The sequence below is a fragment of the Corvus kubaryi genome, unplaced genomic scaffold, assembly GCF_017639235.1.
Source record: "Corvus kubaryi isolate FWS band 111438036 unplaced genomic scaffold, C.kubaryi_AGA036_p1.0 138, whole genome shotgun sequence".
In the NCBI taxonomy this organism is placed as follows: Eukaryota; Metazoa; Chordata; class Aves; order Passeriformes; family Corvidae; genus Corvus; species Corvus kubaryi.
In genome coordinates, this window is record NW_024580672.1 from 4,945,991 (window position 1) to 4,967,501 (window position 21,511).

At 41.6% G+C, this 21,511-nt stretch overlaps 1 protein-coding gene and 1 long non-coding RNA gene across 9 annotated transcripts in view; one reads left to right on the top strand and one right to left on the bottom strand.

Moving 5' to 3' along the window:
- Positions 1-688: 688 nt before the first annotated feature.
- Positions 689-21,511, top strand: part of LOC121659976 — a 94,171-nt gene continuing 73,348 nt past the window's right edge. The window contains exon 1 of the long non-coding RNA XR_006014518.1: positions 689-971. This is a non-coding gene — a long non-coding RNA (uncharacterized LOC121659976). The remainder of the gene's footprint in view (positions 972-21,511) is intronic.
- The window catches only part of PAX2 (paired box 2), a 103,151-nt gene continuing 91,909 nt past the window's right edge, over positions 10,270-21,511 (bottom strand). For 4 of the 8 annotated variants that reach the window (XM_042018776.1, XM_042018775.1, XM_042018774.1 and 1 more), the window contains 2 exons: positions 19,126-19,212; positions 10,270-17,202 (listed from right to left, as the gene is read on the bottom strand). In XM_042018776.1, the coding sequence (XP_041874710.1) occupies positions 17,081-17,202; positions 19,126-19,212 (209 nt within the window). In that variant the 3' untranslated portion in view covers positions 10,270-17,080. Of the gene's footprint in view, positions 17,222-19,125; positions 19,213-21,511 lie in introns of all 8 variants that reach the window. The other 4 variants (XM_042018777.1, XM_042018783.1, XM_042018779.1 and 1 more) reach the window with 1 other exon arrangement.

Consider the following 21,511-nt stretch of genomic DNA (forward strand, 5'->3'; position numbering starts at 1 on the left):
AGAAAAATGGTTATGATCAGGCTGTCCTGAGCCAGTGAGGTGAACATGACATAGGACACATTAAAGGAGTAAATGGGCATATTTTCTCCGATAACAATGAATCTTTGAGACAGAAATACAAACATTTTTATTAAAAAATTACCCCTAAAAATTGAAAAGAGTAAAACCTGAAACAATACAAATCTTTCTGCATTGTGAAATACAGATGAAAAAACTCCTGACGAGGCAATGATTCAAAACTGAACTCTGTATAAGACAGTGGAGACAAAATGAACCAAAATAAGCTCCAAGAGGGTTGCATTTAGAACTAACCAGGATATAATAGGTAGCTAAAGCAGCAAGACAAATTACTTGAAATTATTCAATATGCAGCTCCTGCAGCAGGTCTCACGACTAGAAATGTAAGCCACAGCTGCAAGCTGTTTCCTCCCTTCTAATGGTATTCCTGTAGATTTAGGGGTATAGGATTTGTGAGACATGCTCGTGTTTTGCCTGGTTGACCATCTCTAGCAGTAGTCTCAACAGATTCTTTACAGGAAGGTAGAACTGTGCAATGGGCAGACACAGGAATCTCCTACAGTTTGTTGTGAGCTCACATAATCTGCAGAATGCTTGTTGAGTGCTCATAACCCTGAATTATTTTCTGTTTATAAAATGTCCAGTCTTTTGTGGAATCTTGGTAACTTCCGGTGGTTACAAATTCAGTTGGTCAAAATACAAACTGTTGAGGAAAAATTTTAATCAGCTTTTAATTTGCTTCTTTGTAATTTAATCAATCGCCATCTTTTTCTCGTGTTCTTGTGACCTGCAGAGTCTGGTACTGCTAAGGAAGCCTGTAGCTTATCTTCTGGAGAGTGTTCAGGAACCATTTTGACGAATTCCAATTAAGAGTCTTTCTGACGCCAGGGGATGCAGAGGTCAAAGAATGCCCTGAGCAGCACAGCAACAGACCATGAGGAGCACAGATAAAGGTAAGAAAGTGTCCCAATTGTTAAACTGAACAGAAAATTCCTGAAGACATGAAAAGCATTTGAATTTGGAAGGATCTTTGAGTGAATGGTGTGGCTAAAATTTCTGCCTGGAGCCTTGAAGAACTACGTAAATATTCTTGTATATTTGGTGGAGGAAGCAATAACAATGCTGTGCCTCGTTTATGCAGTGACTAACCTGTAATGGAGGTTTACAGAAGGTTGTAGATGGTCTAATCAGAAACAAGAGGGTTTTATTCATGTGTGACTTGTAAGAAAGAATTATTGTGGTTGCTCGAAGATAAAGATCCCTGAGTGCCTTCTGGTGTGCTTGTGATTCAAGCAGGAGATGGCAATGGTCTGCATAGCAATTTGTCTTTAACCAACTCCATTTATGGTTAGTAAAATGAAATTCAGGGGACTGACCTCACGGCCAAGCAGATAGTCAGGAGCAGAACTGACAGATTCTCACTGACATTTGTACAGTCAACCTCTGTCTTTAGCACAGCACGGGTAACTTGTCATACCAATATTGCAGCATTAACTGAGCTTGATAGGAACTCTCCAATGAGCCTGAGTGAGTTAACCACAATGTAGATGAACATCCTGCAGGATTGAGAAAAGGTACAGAAAACAGAAAAAGGTAAAATCTCGTTGCTCAAATTGAGAACCATAATTGATTGTACGTACAAGTTGGTTGCTATCCATATAATGTATTTTCAAACACTGGAGTCATGCCTGCATTCACAGCAGAAACTTCCGTGAGTAGCAGTCTGCTACTTCGGCAGCCCAGAGAGCAGCATGAAGGAGTTCTTTTGCACTGTGTTTATTCAAGGGACATGAAGTCCTCCATGGAGGAGGTATGGCTGGTGCTTTTGGTTTTAAACTGTTTCCTCTTCTCCTTCTAACAACCATTTTCTTCTCTCTTTGGCTTCTTCAGTCTGGGTTGTATCTTAGATGACTTGCTCAGCATTTGAATAAGAGGTTGACAAAAGCTCATTTTGGGGGAAAAATATAATATAATGGGAATAGATGGTAGAAAAAAATGTTATTATTTTGGCCCTGCTAACCAAAACTAGAATCCTGCCTTTTTTTTTCAAGGTTGATCAGTTTAGGAGCAAGCCATATTAGACAGACTGCCCACTAGTTTTGGATGCCTAAGGAGTGTCAGGAAAAATATTTTCTGTCTTTGCTAAGCAAACCAGCTGATCAGTGGTTTATAGATTTACTATGCTTTGAAATAGGGTTAATGGGACAAAGTGAGATGACCTGCAATCACAATACCTACATCTGAAGAGAAGGAGCATAAGGAAGTTCTTGCATCTGTATGATTGTTGTCAGTATGTATCTCCTCTGTTAGCAGCATGGGGTATTTCAAACTGAGTGTCTGTTTTGGCAAATTAAGAACTGTTCTGGAGCATAAACCATAGTCTAAGCTTCCAGCTGCCTTCTGAGGCTTTTGGTTGGCCATTTAACGTGGGCTCTGATACTCACTGTTAGCATACACAGATACATGTATATTGCACAAAAAACTCATGGTTCATGCGTAAGCAACCAAATAATCCAGGCTCAACTTTTCTGTGTTCTGAGTGGTTGTACAAGGGAAGAGATACACCGAAGCTTTGATTTTCCTGAATTAAAACCTTTGTAGTTCAGAGATGACAAAAAAAACCTAGTACCCTTGCCAATGTATGACTCACTTAGAAGGAAAGACTCCAAAAAGCCTTCTAGTCACCTTAGAAAGGAACACAAAAATGATGAGGCCCAGCCTTGTGACATGACCACAGAAACATCTTCCTTTCCCTGCATACTCTTCACCATGGGTCTCAAATGTTCTGGTGTCTCATTCTCTTCTGAGAGAATGGATGATATCTGTGCTCAGGCTCAGCTTGGGAATGCAAACAGGTCTCAGAGCAAATAAAGATTTTTTTTTTTTTTTTTTAGTTTTGTTGTATTATCCAAGCAAAATAGAAATGAAGACGTACACACGAATAAATAAACAATAGTAAGTCAAAACAGGCAATCCATACTTAAAGACAAAACTAGAAAAGTACATTTGATAATACTGGAGATATTGATATAGACTGTGACAATTTCCCAGAATCAAACACTGTTCCGAGTTATTTTTAGTCTTATTTCCACTCTCTCTCCCTGTGGTGGCCAATTAGCCTGTGCTACAAAGAACAAAGAGAGTTCTGTGGTGAGACAGGCCCTAGTACCAGAGACATCTCCCAGGTTACAGTGAGAAAAGAAGTGTCCCCCAGAATGCTTTGTGTTGCTATGTTAATGTAACCCAGTTCTGCGTTCCTGGTTGGCCGCTGGCCTCTCCGCCCTTTTGTTACCTTATATGTCCTTGCCCTAGAAGGTTCTCCACTCCAGGTTCTCCCCATTGGCCCTTGCCCCTCGCCAGTCCTCCAGAGCTTCCCCATTGGCTCCCATACCCTAGTCCCGCCTGCATACCGCCCCAGTGCCATCAGATCATTGGTCACTGGTGCTTGCCTGCTCCTGTACTTAAACCTGGACCCTTCATTCTCTGTTATCTTTGTCACTGGACTCCTTCACGATGGATTTGCAGTAAACCTTCATCCATGGAAGTCTACACAGAGACCCTTCCTGCCTCTTTGCTGCTGACTCATATTACTGGAGCCATCCGTGTATTTGTGTGTGCCCGTGTGTGTGAGTGTGTGCTGGTCCAGCCAAGCGGCTTCACTAAGGAGATGCTTTTGGGAAGATCGCAGTACCTTGTGCTACGGCACAGAAGCTGCGGCACTCGGGATAGCGACATATCTCCCCTCCTTTGGTGGGAACTTCACATCTGGCGCTATGACCCAGAAGTCAGGAATTTCAGAGAATTCGCCGCCAAGGAGAAGAAAAGTTCTGTATCACCTGGATGTTTCACAACAATGGTATTTTGTGGGCTTTTCCCCAAAAATATTTTGCTGTTGAGAGTTTATTTTGTGGGAGTTCTTTGAGACTTCTGTAGTGCGCCAGGAGCCTACTATGTTACCTGCTGTGCAAACACAAAGCAACAAGGGAATTTCTGCTGCACATAGTAGTATCTAAATCTACTGAGAGTGATCACCTGATACAGGCAGAAGGGAGAGAACAATTAAATAGTTGGAGCACAGGGTATAATTTAAGTTTGTTCTGATTTATACCAAAACCTAAAAAGAAGTTGAATGGTGAATATATAATCTAGGTGGCAGAAGAACAGGGTGAGAATTTTCCTATTCAACCTAAACCCCAGAATTTTCAAAGAAGAGCAAGTTAAAAATAAATAAATTAATTAAAGCTAAGGTCTGAATAGATAGAGAAAAAAAAAAAAGATGGGTAGATTTTCAGGGATCTTTAACAAAAAATTTCAAGAAAGCTAAAACTCGGTGTATAATGTGCAACTGTGTGTCTGAACACTTTTCAAAGTCTTCTAGTACAAATAACTGAGCTGTACATATTTACATACCTAGCTCACATTTGGACTCTTTAGAAGTGCTGGTGACAACTGCAGAAACTGAGCCTTTGGAATATTTTGACAAAGGTGAAACCAAATAACAAAAGATTGTACACTTCAGAATACTGGCCAGTTTCTCATACTTGTTGGGCAGTGAACCTTCAAAGCAGAGTCTTGGGATGGGAATAAACCATGGGAGGAATTCCACTTCTGTGTGCCTCTGCAACAAGAAAAGGTGCTCATGATGGGGAAAGTGCTGGGCTGTTGGTGATTCTGGGAAACTTGTGGTGTTTGGTTAGATCCTTGAGTATGAGCTACGTTTTAGAGAGCTGCTTTTGGGAATCTTGGCCAAGTGTCTCCCAAAACAGTGAAATTAATTAACGGCTTTATGGCCATTCTTTGGCCTACTGGTGTGCTTCTGTGACCTCTCTGTTAGCACTCTATTTCCACAATGCAGCATTATAAAGTTTCTCTTCTATTTTGTCACAGTGTTTCCCAATTCATTTGCTTAAACATTGTATGTATACATGAATGTATTCCCCTGCCAGAAAATGATGCAGCAGGTAGAGAACCTGTGTTGAAGATTCATTATCTTTTCTTTCATTTACTTTCTCAAGAATCTTTAAAAAAAAAAAAAAAAACAACCAAACTGCAAAAAAGCCTAGCTAGGCTAATTGATGATGGTTCCCTTTGCTTTTATCCATACCTGCATAAAGGGCAGGAGGATCCAGTGTGCTGGCAGAGCTGGTTAGAGTTATATGTTGTTCCTTTGCTGTCAATGATCAGGTGAGCAGCACTGACTGAGTCACTTTCCCTTTCAGTTTTGTCTAATGATAAGTAGGTTGGTCAGGACAGGAATGATGTCTTACTGCATACAGTACATAATGCACAGTCATTGTCTCAGTATCTGTAGCTGATAGCTCATAGTCTCAGTTTGTAGCGTTTCTTTCCAAGACTGCAGCCGTTGGCTATGCTTACTTTGTGTACTCACTCAGTACCCTGTAACCTGCCTGCTAAAAGCAGTCTTTCAGCACTCTTTTCAAGACCTCAAACACTGATGTACAGATCATATTTTGACCTTATATGTGTAGCCCAGTAAATGTGTATATGAAAGCTAATTAGTATCACCTAGTCAGTGTTTTACCAGATTCTTCTCACATGAAAATCTGTGCTTTGTATGCCCAGTTTGGCAAGTCTCAAACACTCAGTAAGTAAGAATATTTACACGAGCTTTAATGTCATAAAGAGCTTTTCTGCAGTTTGTTTTTAAGCTTTTTGTCTTTTATTTTTGAGCCTGTAATTGACACTGGATGGTAGAACCAAAAGAACTCACAACTGTTTTAGGGAGGCTGAGATTTCAGTCTTTTATCACATATCCTTCTTGGAGCAAAAGCAGAAAACTTTGATGAGACTTGTAAGGCAACTGTGAGAAATAGTCCTGTATCATATTCTGATTTTGAGAGAACTGTTTGGCTACTGCACTGCCAAGATAATTACAGTGGTACCTGCAAACAGTGTAAGTGACATACGATGGCAGAGCTGTTCTGAGCAAAACAAAGTAGAAAGAGAAAATACAGATACCTGAGATGAGATTTGTTATGAGGTGCCTAAGAGGCAACATAAATCCACCATCAAGCAACAGCTCTGTGGAAGAAAAGGTTTCTTGATTGGTTCAATGGCAACCTAAAGCAAGTACGCAAATGAGAACACTACAAAACCAATTGTAAATCAGTTTTTGGAAAGCAAAAGCAAAAAAAAATTGGCTCTCCTTTTTTGGGCACAGAGCAGAGTGCAGAACTTTCCAGTGAAAACTGGACAAGTTGAGATGTCCTATGAAGTTCTGCTTTCATTGCGGATTGTTCCTGGGGTATCATCAGCTCCTAAGCGCCAGCTCCTCTCAAGTCCTGTGGTGTGAGCTATTGATCTTTGCTGCCATTTTATTCCCTCTTTTATGCCTTTATATGAAATGCTTCCTTTGACATGCAAACAGTTTGAAATCCCCTTCTTTCCTAGCAGACAGGTAGAAATACCTTCTATGCTTCTCCTCAGTGAGTGATCAGATAGGCACAGCAGCTTTGGAAAGGGGTTTGGAATGTGTCCTGTCTCTCCTCTGTGGTATTGTGGCTTAGTTCCCAGAGCCCCAGGGATATAGCATGTCACATTTACTGCTCCTGCTGCATCCTTTTAGCCACCAGAAAACCTGCAGTTTAAGAAATTCAAAGAGCTTGCTTAAGATGTGAAAAAAGCATTTCCAGAACAAAAGGTGATGCCAATTCCTTGCCTCCCACCAGAGCTATGAGGAAGGAACCAAGCTGCAGATTGTACTGAAAGTGAGAAGGGTAAACTCCCCCTTTCTCATTCCCATCCCAACCCCAACCCAGCCCCCAGTAAGGCTTCATCTCTCTGGGAATGGAGTCCCTCTGAGCGTGATGCTGAGCCAGAGGAGTGACAGGTGCCTCCTGATATGCCTAAATGAGAAGAACCAATCGGAGGAGCCTGCCCAGCTTTTGTTGTCATCTGGCTTTGCTCACGAAAGATGAGTTTGATTGACAGATGCATCAAGGTTCACAGTTTATTGGTTTTTGCAAAAGAGCCAGATCTGCCAATTTAGACAGGGGAGTGACACAAAACTTTCCATCTAAATGGACTAATTTTACCACAGGGAATTCCCAGGCAGAGCGCTCCAAGGCAGGCGCAGTCCTGTTTTATTTTTTAACAAGGACTGAATGACAAATATAAACGACAGTTCTAGGCTGACGGAACATCAGCATTTGACACTTCACAGGGGAGCGGTGAAATAAACAATAGGCAGAGAAATTGAATTAGAATCAGATGAGAGTCAGCTAGAGAGGGAGAGGAGGGCCTGATTCTCTACCAAATCATTTATAAAAGAGCAAACTGAATACTAAGTAGCTATAACATGTTCATATCCTGGTTTACTAGCAAATTTAACCTACTAGCATATTATACTTGCTTGATATTAATGGGTTGCTAGACAAAGGTGGATGGTAGGGAGTGTACAAGGAGTTTCTGTTCACGATGGTGCAAATCTCTTGTGCTAATCTTACCCTGTTACTAATGGACTCTACCAAGTTAGCAAAAAGAATATCATGTTGATTTAATTTTTCTCCTGTTCCCTCTGGCACATTGCCTGCTGAGTTCTGTCCAGTCTTCCTGTATTCTGGCACTCACTAAGTTTTGGGTACCCAGCTTTGCAGCCTTGGCTCAATTCTTTTTCTGCTTTTTTTTTCTCTGGGACTTTTCAAGTTCAAACAGGCAATTCATGACATTTTAAGGAGAATGATTCTGTGCAGAGTCTGTTTGGAACTTTCTGAGTATGGACCGTGTCTGCTTGAGATAAAAGGTTGGCTCAGCTGGTTGCATTAGCAAGCTATTATCCTATTTCTACTTAGTTTTGACAAGGGGATGGGATATATAAACTTTCCTGGCGGGTTAGACAGCTAACTGTTAGCTAGATGTTGTTTGGTTTAAATTTGGGTTCCTGGATTTTATGTCATATTTTGAGATTTTAAGCATATCTAGAGAAATGATTTTCAATCTTTTTCAGTTGGCAAACAGTAAGAACAAAAAACAAGCAAGCTGCCTATACAGTGCATCTATGTCCATAAGCTCACCTTTCCCAGTTATATTAAAAGCATTTTCCTTAAAAATAAACTAGTGATTTTAAAAGTGCACGCTAAAAACTACTGGTCTTGATGTTAGAAAAAGCAGCATGAAAATAAGGGGCTTTCGATTGATTTGCTTGGTAATGATGATTTGACTTTCATATGAGTCTGTAAAGTATATATGTGGAAGCTGCCTGATTAGCTAGGCACTGTAACTAACCACTGCTGATGTATTAAGGAAGTTCCAAATGCAGCTCTGTGGTTAAAACAGGATTCTTAGGCATGCTGACATGGAAAAAAAAAAAGCTTCTTTCTTCTGTACAAAGAGGTTCTCTACCTGTGTGAAGTTTCACCCTGTTCAGTCCATTTGAGTTTTCTGTGTAGGTTTTTTTTTATTCCTTTCATAAGTGTTCAACAGGATGTGTTTGAATTAGTCTCAGGTTAAAAGTCATTATAGAATCATAGAATGTTTTGGGTTGGAAGGAACCTTAAATGTCATTTAGTTCCAACTCCCCTGCCATGGGTGAGGATGCCCCCCTCTAGACCAGGTTGCTGAGAGCCCCATCCAACCTGGCCTTGAACACTTCCAGGGATGGGGTATCCACTTTTCTGGGCAACCTGTTCTAATGTATCACCACCCTCACAGTCAAGAATTACTTCCTAATATCTAATCTAAATCAACCCTCTTTCAGTTTGAAAAAAAAATCCAACACCAAAAAAAACCCCTCAAAACAGTCCCTTACAGCTTTTCTCCCAAAGGTCAGAAGCCACAGGTGGCTGCAGTTTCAGAGGGCCAGCATTTGCTTACGAGCTCTGGCAGCAGAAAATTAGGATGCCTATAGTAAAGATGAATGTTGCCTCCTTCCTGAAACCTGGTGTTCCTGTCAGAGTAGTAAAGGGGACTTCGGAGAACAACAAAAGCAGTAAGGATAGACAAGGTCCTTTGAATGTGTGGGGGAAAGGGAATAGCGCGGAGTAGCCAGCAGTGCCTGAGCATGGAATGTGGGGTGCTGGATGCACTCCCCAGTCTGTATAAGAAACGTGGGGGTTCATACCTGGGAGGGTAGGAGGCAGAGGAGGAGGAAGGGAGTTTACAGAGAATCCGTGTTTTCCTCATGGTGGGCAATATCAGGGGTCAACATGCCTGGGGCAGAACTGGTAAGGCACAGAAAGGGATCTTGAAGGAAGGGCATGGCAGGGGGCTTGCAAGAAGCAGCCAAGGTTGACAAGAGGGTTTCTCCTGCTACAGGGATAAGAACCAGTGGAAAACAGTCCTTTCAAAGCTGCTACTACAGAATGAATTTGCAGGTAGAATTTTGAACTCGAAATTATCAAGTATGCTTTGGATGGCATCTTCCACCACAATGTCACACAGGAGAAAACAGGAAAAAACACAAGTCTTTGATAAGCTTTGGTATCAGACCAGCTCTGTCAGCCTTGCCAGGAGTTACTGGGCCATTTCCAGGTCTTGTGACATTTGAGCTGCGTCCAAAAGCACTAAGCCACAACGTCCCGTGATGCAGTGAGACGTTTCCTTTTCACTGAAGTAAATTTCTGACTCTTACAGAGGAAGAGGCACCATTAATAACGTAGCTGTAGATGTCTTGAGAACATTGAAACTAGAAGTCAAATAAAAGTTCTTTTTGTATTTATTTTATATACATGTATATAAGTATACATATATACAAAATGGTGTTATATACAAATTACATTATTTCTAGTTAATCTTGTAATTTTTGTGTGTACTTGGATCATGATTTTTAAGTATAAGGTGCTGACAATACCAACTTTCTTTACTTCACTGCAGAGAGCGCCTGAATTATGTAAGTTAACTGTCCTGAGGATATTCCCAGCTTTTTTCTAAAGCAGAGAAGAATTTATACACAGACTGTTTACTAGGCATATCTTAATTAACAGCTGCTTTTTTAGTGAGCAGATCCTTCCCTTAATATTTTAAAGTATTTTCCTTTGCTTACAGACATAATCGTATAGATTTACTAGATTATCGTTTTCAGGATGAATTTTTTCCTTTAAAACATCGATACTATGTTTGCTGTTCTTCCATTTTTGCCACTCCCCAGGTCCTTACAGTTTTCAGTACCGATTATGTGTCCAGTAATCCATCTTCTACCTAAATGAATACCTTCAGATGTGTATTATCTTTTCTTGCCTACACTCATTAAAGAGTGTAGTTATTTTTAAAGAAGGTTGTCATCATCTCAGAATGTTCAAACTTTTCTTTATTTTTCTTGTCAGAGTAATCATAAAGAGGATTTCTTTACTTAGTGTTGCATAAACCCTTACAATATCGTTTTCCTCATTAGGAGACAGACTGGTGCTCTTTTTAGTTTTATCACATAACATTTTCACACTGAGAACTCCCATTGATTCTGTAGGATTATTAAAGGAACATAGTACTAGTTTGAATGGTGGAAATAGCTCATTCATGCAAGTATTTATTTTTGCAAGATATATAATTTCTTGAAAGTTGCAGAAGTTTTGCTGTAGTTCTACTGCCAGTTATGGAGACTTACACAGAAATGTCAGAGTGAAGATTTCTGGGCTGTATTTTGTGATACAAATGAGATAATCATGCTAGTAAAAGATTATTTTACCAGGATGAATTTTGAAAATCCATTTTGCGTTCGTCTGACACATATATCTGGTGATTCTTAGCCTGTCTTTCACTTCTCACAGTGAATGTACATTGTTAATTTTCTTTGATTTCAGTCAATTTAACATCTAGGATTCATCTATCAATTTAGTGTTTGATTCTTATCACCTAAACTTTGGTAGAGAAAGAAAATTCTGATGCATAAGAAATGTCAGAATTTGGGAATCCAGTTTTATTCCAATTTTGAGTGCAAGCCGATCCCTGCATCACATCCCAGGCCTGTCTGTCTCACAGGTGGAAAACCTTGGGAACCTGAGCCCTCCAACTTCAGGAGAGTTGCCAGGCAGTTTTGCCACAGTGTTGTGAAAATTGAATTGCTTTTACAGTCTGTTTGGATTTCAACAAATTGACTTTCACTTATGGAAAATGTCCTGTTGGGGGATTTTCAGCCTATGCTATTAATACTGCAAGGGAAAAATAGAAAATTAAACAAAAGGAAATGCTTTAACTCTCTGATGAGCAAAACTATTTGATTTCATGACAGCACTTATGCGCAGGCTTTCGTTAAGATACACATGCACTGGCAGAAAATGGAGCCCACTGGCTTTCATGAGCTGTTGTGAAAATATTTTATAATGACTAAAAATTGTAGGAGCAAAATTGATTTGGTCTAGTATGACTTCTTGCTACATTTTTATTGCACCTCTATGACCCTAAACTGCATGTGACTTCCTGGAGAACTAATGCTTAACTGAGGAGAAATTGAGTAAATACCTCAGCATTTGGTATTTTTATAGCATACCTGAATATAATACCCAGCTGTTTGTTGGGTGGACAATGAATAGCTTGGAGAATGGGTTATTAATGACTTTACATTGGGTTTTGCTCCCCAGTTGACCTAGACAGAGTCTCCCAACTGGGGCTAAGAGGAAACAAGCATAGAGGGGAAGGAGACTCTGGGCTTTACCACACATCTTTGTGATGTTGTGGCTACCCAATAACATTTTGATTTTCTGAACTACCTGGGGGTACCTGATGTATTATAGATCATTGGGAATCGAGTGAGATCAACAGAAGAGGGAGTCCTGCTGGCAATGCCTTGGAGCGCATGGTGGCTGGTGGGGGCTCAGAGGCTGGATTGTACTGTAGGGTGTTGCAAGCATGTGCAGTGTCTTTCATCACGCAGCATGGTGGTTGTTAACAATCACAATGTTTACATGGTGCCCAAAGGGTGCCAGGTGCAACAAACGTAACATACCAGAGACCTCAAGGGGAATCTCTTGGAGAGTGAAGTGTTGGGGGAGTGGGGGAAGAGAGAGAGAGAAGGAAAGAGAAACAAGCCAGAAGCCACAAAAATGACATAGAAAAAAAAATTTGCTTTTATTTCTCATGTGCACAAAAAGAGGAAATAAAAGAGTCAAACAGAACGGAAGTGATGAGGAAAAGCCAAGAGGGGCTGCAGAAGCCTAGAATGGATGTGACCCTGCACCTGGCACTGGCCCCCTTCCCTCCCGGGTCTCCTGTCTAGCTTAGCCTGGAGATCATCAGCAGAGCTGCTCTACAGTTACACTTGCTATCAGTTCTGTAATTGTCAGTTTGGTCCCTCCTTCATGCTTTGCAAGTCTGCCACCATCCTGGGCTCAGCCAAGGAGCACACTGTGGTATTTGTGGGTCCCTCAGAAGCCCTGACTCTGTCAATGCCAAAGGGGGCAGCTCAGCTATGATTCTTATTTCTTTTTCCAGAGGGGTGCTTTTCCTTAGGGACAAAAGGGTGGAGTTTTTCCAACAGTTCAGCAAAACAAAAATTCCCTTGGGAAAATGTTAATAAGCATATATAATTTTATACTCAAGAGAAGAAAGAGGTGCAGGGCTTTTTGTTTTCCTTTCCTTGTTTAACATCCTCATATTCATGTTGCCATTAATTCTGAAGTCTTACTCTGAGTTTGATTCATTGCTACTGATGGGTTGGAAAGCATGCAAACTTCTCCCTATTTCCACAGCAGGGCTCATTGCCACCAACTCTCCCCAACAGATTTGCAGGCCACAAGTGTCAGCTTTAATGCATCCACCTCATGCAGTCCTCCCCACATTCCGCCAGGCCAAAAGGATGTGAGAGCTTCAGAGAGCAGGACTCAAAGGTACTGCCCAGTTTTGAATGCCATGGTCCTTGTTGTTTCCAGCCAAGCACGGCATTTGAGAATTCGCGAGGTTCTTCCCCCGTGATCAAGTAGAGACAGAGGAGACCGAGCCTCACAATATTTCTGCTTGGTCCATTAGATAAAGCAAACATAGCAACAGAACTAAGAATGACCTGAGAAGAAAGAAGTGAAGGGAGAGCTAAGGAAGAAGAATAAAGAAACAAAGAATGATTTGTGAGAAAAAGGAAAAGAGAGAAATATAGTGGAAACATTAGTTATTATTCACAATAATGTTTAACATTTTGATAGAATTTTCTATCCAGAATTTCAATGCACTGAACTGGTGATAATTAATTCAGCTGTGCAATCCCCCTGTGAACTAGAAACTGTTGTTCTTCCCATTTTAGAGAGTGTTGGAATTGAGGTGTGTGGGGAAATTGGACTTGACAAAGGTTTCCTAGAGCCACAAGGAGAACTAGGGAGTTGGAGGTCCCAGATACCTGCTCTCATATCAGGAATGCTCTTCCCTCCCTGGATAGAAAAATACATCGGGAATGAGAAATAATAAAAGAGAGGGATAGAAATTGAATGGAAAGAGGGTGTGAGAAAGATATGTGAGAAAGGTAAGTGACAGCAGAATGGAGGAGAGGTTTGAGTTATAGACTTCACTGGATTTTGCATAAAAATTTCTTTTTTTCCTGTAACATTTTTAAAAGAAAAATAATTTAAACCCCCCACCTATAACAAAGCAGCTGTTGGCCTGTTGGGGAAAGGGTCCTTCCAAGGTTTGGCTGTTCCCTCAGGTTCTGGATTTGTGCTGTGCTTTATTGAACACATTGTTTTGTTTTCAGTGAGCACAACGAGACTTGCACAGTACACACAGCGTGTTCCTTATCTACAGGATGAGACGAGGCTGTTTTAATAACTACCATGATGAAGATGGAGATGAACTTATATACAAGAGGAATTGCCTTCACATTACACACATTATCTTCCTACAAAGCAGCAATTGTTTTTTGCAAATAACATAATATTAAATAATTGGTAGAATTTTTGCGTTTCCTGCATAGTCCAGTCTAATGAAATCTAGATGAATATTGATGGTTTTCTTCTGCATAATATCACCACATAAATCCCCATGTCAGCTACTAGACTTGGGCTATAATACTGCTTTACAATGCATCCACCGACTGTAAATCAAAACAACCAACACAAGAAACTCTTTGGCAAATGTAATTCAGTACATTCGCATGAGGGTCTACAGATGGTGGTGGAAGAGGATTAGACTGCCCAGTCCTTTGCATAATTCTGCTTTCCTTTGAATTTTCCTGGTCAAACTACATGCTGTACTTACGAACTTTCCAGACCAATCCAATGCTTGGTGGAAATCTTTTTTTACCAGTGGAGTTAAACCAACAATAGATTTGGCCCTCCAAGGGTCAAATCAAGCTAGCCATGAGTGAGACAACTAAATCTTGCTTTCAGACCCTAGCTCTTGTCCTCAAGTTTGGTGAAACACCATTATAAAAATAAGCATTTCTGAGCTGCTGGCTTCTCCTGAGCTGCGCCCTGGGCTGCGCGTGGCTAAGTGTGAGGTGTGACAGTCTCCTTTTCTTTAGCTTCCTCAGGAGCTTCTCTTTTCTGGTCCTGGGATTTATTGCCTCTGCACTGACTACCTGTTGAGTGAATCTGGGTGGTGCACAAGTAGAGCAGAGGTTGTACTGAGAGACTAAAAGATAGACCATTCTAACAGGTTTCAGCATCTATCTGGTGTCTGTGAAGGAGAACAGAAGGAGTGGTGAAAGCATATTTTTAGAAATTGCTCAGAATTTTCTTCTCTCGTAGATTAAGATGAGACAACAGGCCAAATTCTGGTCTTGGTGACAGTGTAACAACTCTGCTATTTGCAGCAGGTTACTCAGAGGTAAGATGTGCAGAATGATACTTTTAATAGATTAGGAGTAACCTCTTTGATTTTATTCTGTACAGGAACAGATTTTAGCTCTATATCTTCTACATAAATGTCCCCACAAATACCCTTATCATTTGGGCACCCCATTAAAGAAGACACAGACCTATAATCAGCTAAAGCCATGCAAAGGCTAAAAGAGTTAGGTGGAAGGGGCCTTTGGGATCAACACAGCTGTTTACTGATGGTGGGTTTCATACATACAAGTTAAACTTGGAGACAGAATACTGAGTCCACTACCACATCTCCTCAGAGGCTTGGAACTTTGGATTTTATACATGATGTTGGCTGTACAGATTGCTCCACTGTTCACTTTTATGCCCTTTGGGGGTTTTATTCTCAATCCTGTTTTTGTCCATGGACAATAGCCCACGAGTTTTATCTGAAACCTCTCTAAAACAACAAGGATCTACTTTGGCAGACTTGATGCCCTGGGGACAGGCTATAGCTGCCTTCATGTTTTCTTTGAGTAATTTTTAGGAAGTGTCAGTGCAAGGAACAGTTTATGAGTTTGCTGACAATACAGGAGTAATAAGCATTTCTATTGACAGTTAGCCTTTTGCAGAACAGTGTTTGTCCATGACTTGGGAACCAAAATGAGCAGAGAATCCCTAGAGAATCATCAGGTGAGCATTTGGGATAAGGGGTAAATATTAGGGTGCACAATACAGGATTGAAGATGAAAAGATGGGGCTGTATCTTGAGTCTGGCTGGTAGGATGCAAGCATATGGATTTGAATGGGGGCCTATAAATTAGTAGGTGTATGAGCAGATGGATGGGGAATCAAAGGGGGGCCCATATAGCAGGGCTATGATGGTTAGGAAATTAGGTGTTGGGCACAGATAATGAGGCGGTTGTCACCGGCAGTGGCGATCTGGAGAAAGGGTGTTGGGCATATCTAAAATTGCAAAAGTTGGGATGTGGGTGAACTGAAGTTGTCACAAGTACAGAGTTTAAGGTAAAAGGACTGAAGGTTAAGGACTAGGGAACCAAGCAATTATCCCAGCCAATCCTGAATTTGTCCATCTCAGTCTCAGCTGTCCAGAGGGCAATCAGATGGGCCCACATGAAGCCCCACACTTTCCACCACACAGCGCAGTGAGAGCGCAGCTGGGCTTGTTTTCTTTGTTTGCCAACCAGTGACATGGAAAACATTTGTTGCCTCAGAGTGCTTTTTTTTGTTGACTGATGTATTTGGTAACTTTGTCAGATGTGACTTGTCCACACTGCTCCCCAGAGACAGGATTTGGGAAAGGAGGGGGAGGAGGAGGAGGCGACGGGGTGGAGCTGGCATCCAATCCTCTCCAATACCATCATCCCATTGTAGTGCAAAACAGAAAGGAAACAAAACCCTAGAGTGAAAGAGGAGCATCAAACGTCAGAGGAACTCGTCTGCCATTCAGGTGGTGGGGAGAGATGGGACTTGGAGTTTTATTTTTGTAGGGTTTTTTAATTATTATTTTGGTTTTTTTGTTGGTTTTGTTTGCTTGGGTTTTTTAGAAAATTGGGGATTTTTTTGTTCCTTTTTACAGACCTTCATGACAAAGCATAAAAACACAGTTATATTTATATATCTATTTATATATTTCTTCATTTCGTTGGTTTGTTTGTAAATGTTGCTCCATCCTCCTGTCTGAGCTGATTGTGTGTCACAGAAATTGTGGGTGTATGTGTGAGGTTCCTCCCGACTCTGGCCTGCAAAGTCACCACCCACGAGGTGAAGCCAACTCTGGGGGAATCCATGCTGGAAAGTGGGGATGAGGTGCACAGAGAACCCCTCATGGGGTGCAGATCATTACTTGGTCCTTTCTTCATTGCCAGATGGGCCAGGTCTCTGTGCTGCCATCTCTGCTCTAGCCAGACTGTTCCCTCTGTCCTGGGAAACAGGGTGAGCATCACAGGTTACACACACTCAAGAGTCCACCACAGAAGAGTATATCTTTGGGGAACAGTGTTTCATGAGCGGCATTCTCCCGTTTCCCTGGCCCTTACCGCTCCCAGAAAGGGGTCCTGTAGGGCAGTGGTTGCCAGCTGCATTGCTTCCCAGTCCCCCTGGAGTCCTGGAAGCTGAGAGGACTTTGCATGGCTGAGCTTTACCCAGAGGTGTTGGAGGGCTCCCTCAGGGGATGCCACTTGGCCACAGGCTGTTCCTGGCGTGGGGGGAGCGGTCGGGGCGGAGGGTAGGGGGAACGAGGGGGTCTCAGTCTCATGTGGTGAGCGCTTGGTCCGGCGCCTTCATGATGAAGAGGAAGGAACTGGACTGTGGGGAGGAATGGAGAAGGTCTCTTCACCCTTCCCAGGGATGGAGGGAGGTGATCAGACAGGTACAATGTGGAGGCCTAAGCTGTCGCCCTGCAGTTTCATGTGGTTTCCATGGTAACTAGTGGCGGTCATAGGCAGCGGCAGCAGTGGGAGGTGCGGAGCCCCGGGATGTGGCACTATAATAATAAGGGGAACCTGAAAGTTAACACAGGAGAAGAATGGACTGGTTGAAAGGACAAACAGTAAACAAAAAAAAAAACCAAACCAAAAAACAGGAACAATCAAACTAAGAAAAGAAATAAAGGAGAACTGAAAAGAAACAGAAAGGTAGGAAGAAAGAAAAGCAAAATAACCAAAAAAAGAACTTGGAGACTGAGCTCCTAATGGGATTAAGGAAAGGCAATCAGTGGAAGCCAAGTGAGGGCCACACTTCAGTGGATAGATGCTACTGTGGCCTCTATATATTATGCCCCTCTACAGAAAGGAGATCCTTTTGCATCTACTGACAATCAGTAGAGTAAGTCAATGAGCATTTGCGCTGGTTTTGACTGGGGCAGAGTTAGTTTTCTTCACAGTGGCTGGTAAGGGGCGGTGTTTTGGATTTGTGCTGAGCACAGGGTTGATAATACAGAGACGTTTTTGTTATTGCTGAGCAGGGCTTACACAGAGCCAAGGCCTTTTCTGCTTTTTGCACTGCCGTGCTGGTGAGGAGTCTGGGTCCAGCCGGGACAGATGACCTGAACTGGCCAAAGGGATGTTCCAAACCAGATAACATCATAGTCAGCATGTGAAGCAGGGGAAAGGAGGAGGAAGGGGAGATGTTTGGAGGGATGGTGTTTGTCTTCCCAAGTAACCATTATGCATGATGGGGCCCTGCTCTTCTGGGGATGGCTGAACACCTGCCTGCCCATGGGAAAGAAGTGAATTAATTCCTTGTTTTGCTTTGCTTGTATGTGTGGCTTTTGCTTTCTCTATTCAACTATCTTTATCTCAACCCAGGATTTTTCTAGCTTTTATCCTTCCAATTCTCTCCCTGATCCTCCTGGTGGGGGAATGAACAAGTGGCTGTGTGGGGCTTGGCTAATGCCTGGGGCTAAACCACAACAAACATTGCAGCACAAATATGCCACACCTGATCCGTAGCCACAAGGAAAGTGTCAGGGCCAGATGTTCTGAGTGTACCTGACGAAGTATAATGGGTCACTTTTAAAACCAGGAGGGGAGAAATGAAACAAAATTACAAGATTTTACTACTTGGGATTTGGGTCACATTTGTCATGAAAGCTCTTTAGGTGTTTATCGAATGTGTGTTAAATAGTGATTGATTATTAAGATCACATTTACTGAAGTTTAACAGCTGGAATAAAATGTGCATCTATTATCCAGTTGTTAAACCTCAGTAAAAAGGTAGATAATAATCACAACTGATTTATTTTACATATAATAAATCTCTTCCTATTCCCTGCAAAGAAATGTTGTATTAGAACCTAAAGTCTTGTAGGAGTTTTTTTCCCCTTTGAGAAGAACCCTGACTATTTCTGAGCATATTAGTCACTGGAGATGGATATATGTCCCTGCAAGAAAACTCTACTGCCTATAAAAATCCTGTGATGCAGCCTGTCTCCCACTCTGGACATTATTCCAACTGGTCCAATAGGACAAAATTCTGTGGGATTTATAGATTCCCCAGGAACTGACTCTGGATTTAGCCTGGGAGAGGAGTGAAACCTTATGTGAATTTTTAACCAGGCCTTGAAAGGATGCTGGTTGTGGCCTAAGAGTAGCAGAACCTAAATTTAACTTTTGGTGTAATCCGGAATAAACTGTGGATGCAGCCCATGGAGAAGTTGGAGATGAACTGGAGTTCTGAACTCCTCATGAAAGAGGAACTGGCTTCAGAACTGATACAAAACATGCATGAAGTAGATACCCATTTCAAACTGGACTGGAGAGTGAGGAAAAAGGCCTCTCACCTGCCCAAATACTTGAAAACCCTCTTCAGAAACAAACAAACTAAAAAAAAAACAAAGAAAAGAAAACAAAGAGACAAACAGAAGGAGCGCGAGGCTGGGGGTGTGCTGTGGGAAAGAGGTACTCACTTAGTAATGCAGGGTTGCTGAACCGCCAGGCCTCGTTGTAGGTCGTGTACTGAGGGTGGCTGTAGGGGTTCCCTGAAAACTCGCTCCCTGGAAGAAACCGAGGAAGGTGTGAAATACAGTTGGGAATAAAGATTTACATCTGCTGTTCCATCAGACCAGTGTTCATGCTGAATCCGTTTACCAGCAGGAAAACTGGTGTATGTAGCTTCTTTGTCTAGCTGGTACTCTGCCCTTAAGTCACTGCAGTGCAAAGCTGCAAAGGTTCAGTGCAAAGTTGCTTACCCATACCATTAATCATCACAAGACTGACCGCTTCACAATAAAAAAATCAGTTCAAATTCAATAATACAAATAAATTACTAAAGTGGGGTTTCTTAGTTTCCTTATTTTTCATTGCCTTCTGTCTTCCAATTCTCAAGCTGCAATAGGACTGCATATGCAAGCTTTTTATGCACCTAATTATCAGCTTTCCTATGAATAACATCTAAGGTTCTTCAGTAGTGCCAAGACATCAGGCATGGAAGGTTGATAGGACAAGCTCACAAGAAACTCTTTGGAACTAGCGGTGCTATTGATGGCAATATGTTTTGTTATTAGGGTACTGAGGGTGATGGCATATTTTTGAAGAGTATCATTCATTTTTGGAAATGTTCTGGGTAGGCTATATATAAAACAAAATGGAAAACACATGAATCACCTTCTTTCTTACTCTGGATGATGGTATTAGTCGGAAAAGTGATTCATACATGATTAACCTCTCTTTTATGCTTAGTTAGTGAGTTATAGAGAAAATTTGCTGCATTCTAGCTCTGGAAAATAATTTTCTAATGATTAGCACTTTAGGTACTGTGCTGAACCTGAAAGACAAGTTGAGCTACAGCTCCCCTTTTCACATTAGTAAAATGGGCCCAAACCAAAATACTTCCAAGCTTTGTGATCTAGTAAGACTCTGAACCAAGATCTGAATGGTGTAGAGTCCTCTAAAACATTCCGTTTTATTGTACAGAAGGAGCTAAGTCTCCCTGTTTCTTAGAAGGCTGTGCAGGGTATTTGGTTACTGAAGGGGTATGGTGCTACATTCAAAATAAATAAATCTCCCCCAAACTTAAACATGTATTATTCTATTACGGAAAATCATGGCATGATCTGATCATAAGCTCAATTTAATGTAGTAACAACAGACAACGCCATCTGAAAGGCCTTATGTGCTCAAAAGGCAGTGGAAGAGTAGTGTGACTATTAGCTTCTGGTCTGCCCTATGGCGGAGGTGGAATTGTTACAACAGAAGTGTTTGAAAAACACCTGGCTGTTCCTGCTAGATACCAAGGAACCGGAAAAGAAGGTAATGCAAGATGGGATGGATGCCTGTGGTACAATTACCAAAGACTGTCAATTAATTATGGCATAATCTCTGCAAATCTCCTCTCACTGGAGTGTTAAAGCCAACACCACAGATTCTCAGATGGCAGAAATGAAGTCTGTTCAAGTTAGGGGATTTGTACTGCTTTAAACTTAAGGAGAATATTTCCAGCAAGGTTTTTAAAAGGTACTCAGGGTGATAACCAAAGTAGTCAGTGCAAAAATGAGTATGAATCAAACCAAATCATCATCCAAAGGTATTTTAGTCAGTAGCTATATTTACAGTAGCTTTTAGTTTCAGCATAAAACCTCATTTTGTGTGAGAGATCTTGCTAACTACTGTTTTAATGATAATAACTCAGCATAATTCCATAGCTAGAAACATCTTGCATCAAAAATCTTGACAACTAGCTGGGAAGGAATAGGTGAAACCTACTAAGATGACCATGCAAGGCACAGTCCAGATTCTTCTCTACTGAATTATCTGTGGAATATACTGGAATGAGTTTGCCTCCCAAAGAATGAGAAAAAAAACTATTCACATGAGAATTTCTCCTTTTGAAGTGCTTCATGTAACATCACTTCACTGTATGGAGAGAAATTGTTCTGATATTTCAGCACTTTTCTCTCACCCCCTCCTGAGCTGACACCCTAAACTGTTTATAGTGTTCCTAAAGCACGGGTTAAGCACAGGAGAAAGAGCCACAGCTATGAAGCACTGGGGAGGAGGCAGGGCAGCCACTGGAAACAGTGTTTATTGACGAGGAGTGAAAGCATGCATGCAGCAGGATAATGAGCTTTTGAGCTCAACTGTGACCAAGAGGAACTGAGCTATCGCCTTCCCCGATCACTAATGAAACAAGTGTAATTTCCTCATCAACATTGGATTCTGTTTAACGACTCCCTGCCGCTGCTGTCCCCGGCCCTCTGCAGGCTCCGCACTGCTCTGTGTATACTGCAGTTCCTTCAGTGGATGCTCATTTCACTAAAACAGTTTGCAGAAACTTGATGTCCTTTCTGGGAAAGA